Here is a 9914-nt window from a genome sequence, read left to right as displayed (position 1 = left end):
CCAGAAGAGATAAGACATGATTTCACATGCATTTTTCAGAGGTGGTACCGACCTCAGCAGGCCGTGGCCACTTGTTCCTGCCTCCCTGCCACCCCCTCGGTTGTGTCAATAGAGCTGTTTGTGCCTTGGGAGAGCTGGGCAAGAGGAGTATGGGGCCGAGAGTAGCCTGGTTATTTTTGGCACCCACTTTTCCTCAGTCTGGCTTCATCACGCCATCCAAAGATGTAGGCTGGAAAGTTGCTCTTACTGTAATTTTTAGAAATAATTTATCACCACACAACTGCGGATTCATGGCTAGTGAAGCTAATGGGTGACCTCAATACCTGAGAGTCTTAACGAGGCATTAGAGGCCAGCCCCGTGGCGTGTGGGATGTGACACAAGTGTCCCCACGCTCCCACTGTTGTGTCAGCCCCAAATCCCACACGGGCTGGGGCTGAAGTTGTGTGAGGAAGCTCAGCTCGGCCGGGCAGGCTCCAACCACCTCCGTACGCACGAGAGCGGCTGAGGACACTGGGCAGACGGGGCCGGGGCATGCTGAGGCTGACCACATGAAGGAGGGCACCCGGCACGTCCGTGTGGGTAAATCAGTGAGGGGAGAGCAAGCCTGGATGTGGGAATGGGTTCAGGCCTGCTCCCGTGTGTCAGCGGAGGCACGTTCCCATCCAGCTTGCCCGTGGCTGAAGTCCATCGTGGGCTCTTCACAGGGTAATTTGGCCCCGATTTTGTATTTCTTCCTGAATATGTACGTGTAGATGCTGCCTTCATAACATTTAGCTCAAGCATCCTGTGCTCTAACAGCAAAGGGCATTTATGGTTTGCAGTGCGAGTCTTTGAATTATCCTTAATTCTTTCTCTGAGGGCCGAACCTGTTCCCACCAACTGATGGGCAACAGCAATTAGGTTGCAGACTGCTCCACTCTTTATTTATTTTTTCACTTCTGAGGGTCTGGATAGACAATCCATTGAGTTTTCCAGTGTTACACATCCAGGAATGAGTGGAGAAATGGGAATTGGAGGTGTTCAGTGCTTGCACTTTTCAGGTGTCAAACTTGCTCCAGAAAAAATGTCCACATTCCCCCGAAAATGCCCATCTCTGTACAAGGAAGGTGGAAAGTCGGCTTGCAGAACCTCCCAGAACTTGCAACAGTAATTTAGCTGAGCAGAGTAAGGGTATGAAATGGTTACGTCCCGCTGTAACAGCGGGGTGGCTCTAGTGGTGAGACCAGAAGATCAAAGCAGAAGAGGAGGGAGGGTTTTTTCCCAGGTCACTTACCTGCTTGAGGTGATCACATAACCTCCTCCTTGTGAAGGAACAGCAGAGACATCCTGCGTGTTTTGCAGGGACACATGAAGGGGAAGTGATATTATTACACTGACACTTTTTGTCAAAAAGTTTCACAAATATTAATCCAGCGCAGACTGTGATAGTTACCGCAAGTAATTTCTTCTGTGATTATGAAGCAGCCTATTAAGTTGCCTTTTTTTTTTTTTTTTTGTACACACACACCACACGCACACAAAATAGCATTTTTAAATGCTGATTAGGAATTCATCACGGGATGAATCTTCATTAGCTTTCTAATCAGTGATTGGGACAGTAGCAGCTAATTGAAAGAAAAGGACTAATTAGTTCAGATGCCCTGGTATGCGGGGACACGGTCCTGTTCTTTAATAGCACTAACTTTGTGAAGAAGAGAGCGGCTGCTTATGAAATATTTAACCAACGAAACCATATTAAGTGCATGTGAACTGTGAAGAAGTCAAATATTGCAACATAGCTGTAAGTTAGAAACGTCTTTAACCTTGAGGGTTACACATATCCCTGGATTTGTTGATTTTCCTAATAGTTTGAGGTAGCGGCATTTTGAATATTCCTATATTTTAGTTCTGTAAAGTATGCTTTTGCTTTTATGCTCGTTTTTCTTTGGTGTTCTGGGTAATCTCGACTCCCAGGATTGCTCAGTCCTGGAATACATGCTCCCCTTCTGCCTGTGTAAAGCATTTCTGGATGCTGAAAACCCAGCCATCTGCTATTAGCGCAGCACCGATTGCATTCCCATTAACCCACGCGGAGTAATGAATGAGCCAGGGCTGCAGGGTCAGCGGGCAGGTTAACCTGCGGCAGGCCGAGGAAGCTTTGTCATGACCTGTTTTAATTTTAAAGCCTCCTGCTGCTGCTTCAAGGCAGCTGAAACAACTTTGGGCACTGTGCGTGCTGGAAGTACGCTTCTGAGCAACCCAGAGCATGGCCTGATCCGAAGCTACTCAGCTACTGCTAGTTTAGATCAACTCCGTTAGCTGTAGGGGCGTGAGCTCCAGAGAATCCTCATTTTTTGAGGAGATGTCGCTGTTTCTTCTGCCAATATGCTGAAACCTACTTTTTTTTTTTCTTTTTTTTTTTTTGAGGTTGCTCTCTGCTTGGCTTAAAAAAAAAAAAAGGCAACAGTCTTAGTGCAGTAATAAAAATGATTGTCTGGTAGAAATAATATTGAAGTAAGAGTCAAACAAAACAGTCTGAAATCACAGATCCAAAGTCTGTCTGGAGATGAGTAATTGCCTGCTTGTGAGAGTCCTCAGTAGGCATTTACTAGCCTTTGTTACAGAGCTCTTTTTTTTTTTGTACCTCCACTTTGACACGCTTAATAATATTTTTGTCAATGTTAATGAATCACCGATTTATTTTAATCTTGTTAATCACTATTCCACGGTTAAGTTATTTTGGGTCTGAGTAAAAACAAATAAAACTTGGAGTACACATGTAATTGTTGAACTAGTCTGTTTTGCCATTCTGTTTGTGCTCTCAATGTATTTTACTTCCTCTCGGAGTGTTTTGGAAAGGTAGAATAATTTCTTTTAATCATTTAACATGTTTGATCTTGTTTGGATTTGTCTTGCACTCAAAAAGAATAATTGCCCCAAAGTTGCGAGAGTCCCAAATCTGCATTCATTAGCAGGCAAAATTACTTGGCCTCTTTAATGGGATTTTTTTGCTTGGTATGGGCAGCTGGCTGGGCCAGAGGACATCGTATCTTCTGCTTTCCTGGTGGTCTAAGTGCTTTGATTTTTTTTTTTTCCTTCACTCCCAAGTCATTTGTGTATTTATATGCCCATTGGATTGGGCTAAGTGCATTTTGGAGGAATTCATGCTTCTGGGGAAGATGTGATTGTCAGCTATGAAAGATAAAGACACCAAGATGCACGGGCCATAATTTTCCTGGTCGTTAAGCATTCACGTTCCTTTGGAGTTTTAACAGAACACAACTGTCTGATTGAAACAAAAATGTTGCTGACTTTTTAATTATAACTTTGGCAATAAATCCTGAGGAGTCAAAACTTTTTTTAAAAAACTAAATAAAACTTGCAGTGAGACAACGGTGTATTTTTTTTTTTTTTAACTTCATGTCTAGGAAGAGCAGTAGGCTGAGGGTAGTAAATTGGGGCTAACCTTTGGATCTCACTTTCCAGCACTAGGAGAAGTAAGGCTAGGATTTACACTTCTTTCTGTAACGAGCACAAACAGGAATTTATGGTCTGTGATCTAAAGTTTAACTTGTAAAGCTTCCATGGGCTCTGTCCTCTAGCTGCTTTTTAAATGGTACTTAAATCTGTGCCCATGGATTCATGTGTATGTACATCAGTTGTAGGACAGATTGTATGAACATCTGTCATAAATCTGCTTTATAGCAGCCTTGTAGCTGCCCCCAGAGTTGTGCAAGTGTCAACTAAGCTTACAGAGGGCTTTAGAGCTATTGAAACACTTAGCAGTGACTGATCACGCTCTGCCCTCCTTAGCTGTGTCACAACTGAAGCGGGAGCCTTCTCCAGCACTTGGCTGTGGCTGGAGCATGCTCCTGTCCCTTTTGTCATAGCCAATGAAACACAGGTGCTGTTGGGGTTGTCCTTTCTTTGCATGGGAGGAAAACTAAGCAGGCAGGTCTCCTTCCCGTGGCACCCTGGGTCACAGCATCCTGTAGCCAGGTCTCTGAGCTGGACATCTAAGGGATGGGAAAGCCAGGCTGCAAGCAGAGTCCCTTTGGCTAATGTCTCGTAGAACTTGCGTTTCTCCCAGGCTTTCTAGATTGGAGACAGTTGCCCTGTGCACTTTCTTATCAGCCAACAAAAAGTGAGTTTCTGATAAATATCCCATGGCCTTGACGGGCTGGGCTGGGAGCCAGCACGACGTGAGTCTGTCTTGCCCTTTCCAGTTACTTGCTTGGCGCTAACGTGTGCGTGCCTTGTAACAGTTGTGTGGACCAAAGCCTCATGTCTCTGCTCCTGAAACAACCATTTGAAGGGGGTGCTGCACATGTGTGCCTGCTGCTCTGGTCTTGAAGGAGTAAGAACCTTCTCCAGGCTCAGGGCTGGGCCAAAACGGGCCAACTGGGCTTCCTCCCAGTTCTTTACTGCTGTGCATGGTGAGCTCCTGCCCAGCACCTCGCCTGCACAGGGAGGGGATGAAGAAGCCTGTAGAGACACGCAATGGAGCACTTCAATTCTTTATTTATTATTATTTTTCTTTGCATTTGTTCTTTTAACAATTTTGAATGTCCTAACAAGCACTCAGACCCAAGGAAATGCCTGGGCTGGGTGCACAGCTTGGCAAATCTGCTTTGTGTTTCGGGGGTGAATTTCCTGGGCCAGGCAAAAGTTGGGGGCAAGCAGGAATAAACTTTGTTCCCCAAACACCAGCTGGAACAGCATGCGATGCTGAGCGTATGGTAAAGGAGAGCAGGGTGACTGCACAGTTCCTCCAGGCGTATCATGTCTGGGTCCCTCCATGCACTCAGGTTAAAGGTATTTTTGTCTCCACACCCACAGCTCTTCTTGCACCAGCAGTTAGTAGTGGGAAGGGAGAGAGGGATACATCAGACCTGATTTATTCCAGCCAGGATCAATGGGATTCCTATTTCTGGGCCTCTCAGGATATTCCATGGTTTGTGTTGAATCAGTGGGTTGTACCCTCTGCAACACAGCTGCATCTGCATACTTTGAATTCAGTGGCAAATTGAAGAGGCTGCATGAACTTATCAAATCCAGTGGCAATCTCACGAGCACCTCAATGGGTAGAGAGACTCGAAGGCAGGAAATCTTTTCTTAATGAAAAGCAAACTCTGATCCCAAAGCTTCCTTCTTTCACCACTTTTCGTGAATGCCTTAATGGACATTTATGGCTCTGTGCAAGTTGGTTCACAAATTGCATCAAGTTGCATGAGAATTTGTCCCTGGTAGGATTTTGTAGCCCCAAGTGCTGGCTGGTGAAAGTCCATTATCTCAGATCTGAAGGACTCGAAAGGCCGGCCCTTTCCATTCACTTCATGTATTGACATTAAGATGGTTAAGTCCTGCCCAACCCGTGTTGCTTTACTACAGGAACTAAAATGAAACAGTGAGTACAGCTGTGGACATCTCTATTTATATGCTACATTTGTAGTATCTGGTTTTATAAAGTTCAGAAATACTTTTTCTTAAAATAAATTTAACAGCAGTGGTTTGCCAGATGCAGAGATCACCGGTATCAATCTGGAAATTGTAGATACTCCTCTTAGGAGCAAAGCACACAAATTGTGCCAGGCTGGTATAAACAAGAAAATCTCTACTAAATAGTTTTGGGGAAAAAAAGATTTTGTAAAATAAAGGCCATGCAAAGTCTGGTCTTGATACAAACACTCAGGTGTCAGGTAAATGTAGCCCCTAAGCTAGACCATACCTCAGAAAATGCCTTCATCCTTACACGCCTATAAACTAAAACACGTAACCACCTACTACTGTTTAACGTAAAACAAGAGAAAAATATTTGGCATTCATTAGGGGCTCATCGGATAGCTTGAAAGGGAGCCTGCAGCTTTTCCCTGCCGAGTATCCCCACTGGTTAAGCTGTCTCTACGCTGTGCAGCAGTGGCGTGATCTCGGCGTGTGTAGGCATGCCTCTCCTGGCTTTGAAGGTTAGTGCACGTCCCGAATGCGGTGAGGAGGAGGAGAAGACGAGGACGAGCAGTGGGTTAGCCCCATCAGCAGCGGGCACAGTCGGGGCTGGGCTTGTTCTCCACCGCCTGGCTTGTGCTGAAGCCTTGGGCATCTTTCAGAAGATGCACCTGAGGCTAGATGCCGGCCTTGCTATCCTCATTGAAGGAGATATTAAAAAATGTAAAATATTCATCTCCTTTGCTTAGGGGGGCTTGATCTTTGAGGAGCCCCTGCCCCTCTGTCACATTTCCCTGATGTTGAGGATCAGGAAGAGGAGAGGGGACGCGTGCACCCACAGCGGCCTCGGTTCCCAAGGGCCACCCTCTGTCCCACCCAAACGACCTTAATTAATAGAGGAGTTTTCTAAAAGCCAGCACGGTTGTTTTGGCTGACTGCTTTGGGTATAATCTTTGAAATGATTGACTATGTTAAATCATGATAATTAGGCCTGACCATTAACCTCCCACAGAGCTGATTACAGGGCTGGGGAGGGGGGGGGGAAGAGGAAGTTTTTTATTTTTCTTAGTGCTATTGTTTCGGGCTGTTTGCAGAGTAAACACAACGAGTGTGGCGGTTGATTATGCTGCAGACCGTCTCTGGCCAGAGGAGATTATTGAAGTTTTAAGCATGAAAACCGTGGTTTTAGCGCACGCATGCTCTGAGGAGATGCTGGGGAGGCTCTGGGCCCATGCCCCTATGGCTGCCCGGCCATCCCCGCTGTTCACTCGCAGCCTGGTTGTGCTGGAACCGGGTCTCCTTTACCTTAACCCTTCCCAACACCATCACACACGACACCTCTGAAGGCCAGCACTACTTTTATCACTTTCGGACTGCCTTTGCTGTTAGGGCAGGCCGGACGGGCTCCTCCCCTCCAGCATTTCTTCAGACAAGCGCAGCACAGCTGCTGAGGTGTTTTTAAAGGGCACCTCGCAATCTGCCTGTAGCCCTCATAAATCAGTTAGGACTCTAACTAACTAACTCTAATTAACTCTAACTAACACGAGAGTGTGGCCTAACAAAGGGTGGCTCTCGACAGTGAGCTAAGATCACTTCAGGAAGGCGAGGAGTTTTGTGCGCCTCACCGGGCAGCTGCCCGCCCCGAAACGCTGGCGGTGTGGCTGAAGGGGAGCTTTGTTGAGGAAAGGAGAATCCCTGCATGGAAAATGAGCTCCGAGCCAGAAAGGATTGGCTCTTCCAGGACGGGAACAGGCCCTCAGCCACCCCTGGCACAAACAATGGGGCCACCGCAGATCTGATTGGAGTCGCTAACAATGAGGTATTGAAAAGGAAAGCAGGCCTAGCAGTGCTGTCTTTCCCCTCGGTTCCTAATTTGTGCTTCAGCTTTTGTTTGTTCTCACAAACCTGCGATGACACAGATGTGAATACAAGGAGGGCAGAAATCTTTGGAAGAGGTAGCGAAAGGCCAGGCAGAAAGGAAGGCCCTCAGGAAAGGAGGGAAACTTCCGAAAATCCAAGTGTTTTAGGTGAAAGGAAGACATAACCCGAACTGAAATTGTTGGGTGTATTTTGTGAAGCTACGAAATGCCCTCTTCCCCCCCCAGAGTTCACAAAACTGTACTCCTTGTTCCACGTAGATGATTTTGTTTTTCATTAAATAAAGAAACCTGTAAACAGCGCCCTTGTACTGAAGAGATGCTAATCTCAGCTACCCCCTCCTCTTCCTCAAAGGCCAGAGAAAGCATTTGGCTTCAGCATGAAGTCCGTGTGCTGCGGGCTGGATCGTACAGACGTTCCCATCCCGTGGCCGAGAGGATGTGCCTGGTCCGGGCTGTGGATTCAGCAGGGCCTGTATCGAGCAGGCACCTCGGCTGTGTGGTTTTTGGATGACAATTCCTTGCAACAGCCCAATTTTGTCGTGCTGGCCCTGTAGGATGGAAGAACATAAAGAGGAGACTGAGAAACAGACAATTTATATGTGGAAAATAGCACAAAATATCTTCCAAAAGTCACGGGGAATAGTGTGGCTAGTCTCGCCAGTGAAGGCAGCGTGTTCAGTCGCTCCGTAGTCGTTGCAGCTTTGGGATTTGTGTGGTGTAATGTGTTAAAAGTTTCATCCGGAGCCGTGTAACCTGAGCCATAAACCTTGCCAGTGTTCTTGCAACGTGCAACGAGCACACCTCTCTCCGTTTCCCTGCCTACTCTGTTTTCCTGCTATCTTGTGTAATAGGAATGCTACTTCTTTTTTTTCCCCCTAGCTCTTTTATCCCTGCGATTATTAAACATTTTACCAAAGCAGGTGCCACTATCTTGATCAATGTTTCCATGATACTGGAAATTTCAGCCCCATCTGTGGCAAAGTAACCTCCCATGATATCCACTGGCACTGGGCAGTTTGCACCACTCCTGGGCTGGAGGAAACCGCTCCACTGCAAATCCCACCTCCTAATGGGCTTGTGTATATTTGCCATGGCTCTGTAACTACATGTGGTCAGTGATAAAGTGGGAACCGAGCCCAAATATGTTAACTTCTTGTGCTCCATGCGCTGGACCCATTGCTCATATCCTTGCTATTCACAACCTGTCTGAAGTTGCTGACAAATGGCATTCCAAAAGCAGAGAATAGCTCAATTATAGGATGTGCCCAGCTATTAAATACAGAACTGGACTCAGTTCAGGTGAACACTAGAGTACCATTGCATAAATTTCATTTTTTTTTCCCATTCATGTCTTTTTACTGTATATGATCTTAGATAAATGTATTTTTCCCCAATCAAGTGTACATCTGGCAAAAATATTGGTGCAAAGTTGTTCTTGTATTGTTGCTTCCTTTTTTTTTATAAATAGTTTAAAAATATTTAATAGATCTAACTTTATTAGTAAAAAAATATTTGAATTATAAGAAGATCTACACACATAATTTTTTGGTTAAGTTCTGAAGATGTCTAATATTGATAAATATGTCACCAAGTTTATTACAGAGATGCTTGATGTAATCATATGACTTTTGTTTAGCTATGTGATGTTCTTTAACATGCCTTGTGAATTACAAATAAAATAATCCCTGCTGGATCACAATTTTATTCTTCCTGTCTATGCAGTAACAAGCGACTTGTGGCCTTAGTGCCAAATGACACTTCATTCAACACCAGACGAGCGTACACCAGTGAGGATGAAGCCTGGAAGTCATATTTGGAGAACCCCCTAACAGCAGCTACCAAGGCTATGATGAGCATAAATGGTGATGAGGACAGTGCTGCTGCTCTTGGCCTGTTGTATGACTATTATAAAGTAGGTAACTCCGTCGTTATTCCACCCAGCTGCACTGGCAGGGGCCCAATCTGAACAGGCATCCAAAGAGCCATTTTTCAAAGACAGGAGTCACTATGTCTTGCTTTCTCTCTGCTACTTGCATCAAGCATCCTTTCCGTTTTAGGAAGCCTATCTGCATCTGTTTTCATGTATTTAGTTCTGGAAGGAAAAAAAAAAAAAAAAAACAAAAACAAAATCAAAATTGTCATCAGTGCAAGCATTATTTCTTTTTCAGCATTGTGTTCTTCCTCTTACCTAGGAAGAACCATGGATGAATAAGCCCCCTTTTTATTTGTGCTTCTTTACTTCCAATATTCCTTAATAAGTGGAAAAGGGGAGACCTTGTCCATCTGTAGGTTTGTCTGCATTTTGCTTCATTCCACACGTGTTTCAGTTTGTTCTTTGGCTGCAGTATCTCTCATCTGACAGTTTCCCATGTTATTTTTATTTGTCCAATGATTGCAGCAGGCTTTGTACAAACTCACAGTGAGGTCTAGCCCTTGCACTGGAAGTTTGCAGTATAATCAAAAGGTGGAGGACAGAAATGGAGCTGGACACAGATCTAATTCAATTTACAGGGGAGCCGTTGACAAACAATTTCAGTTTGTATCTGGTTTTATGCCCAGGGCTTTGCCTACCATTTTGATACTGCATTTCTTTCTCATATATTTCATAGCTG

At 45.1% G+C, this 9914-nt stretch overlaps 1 protein-coding gene across 1 annotated transcript in view; it reads left to right on the top strand.

Moving 5' to 3' along the window:
* The window catches only part of GRHL2 (grainyhead like transcription factor 2), a 60143-nt gene that overhangs the window by 2622 nt on the left and 47607 nt on the right, over window positions 1-9914 (top strand). The window contains exon 2 of the mRNA XM_027452539.3: window positions 9025-9214. Coding sequence (XP_027308340.1) covers window positions 9025-9214 — 190 coding nt within the window. The remainder of the gene's footprint in view (window positions 1-9024; window positions 9215-9914) is intronic.

The sequence above is a fragment of the Anas platyrhynchos genome, chromosome 2 (assembly GCF_047663525.1).
Source record: "Anas platyrhynchos isolate ZD024472 breed Pekin duck chromosome 2, IASCAAS_PekinDuck_T2T, whole genome shotgun sequence".
Taxonomy (NCBI): Eukaryota; Metazoa; Chordata; class Aves; order Anseriformes; family Anatidae; genus Anas; species Anas platyrhynchos.
Note: the sequence above shows the minus strand (reverse complement) of the source record. Positions and strands in the feature narration are given on the sequence as shown.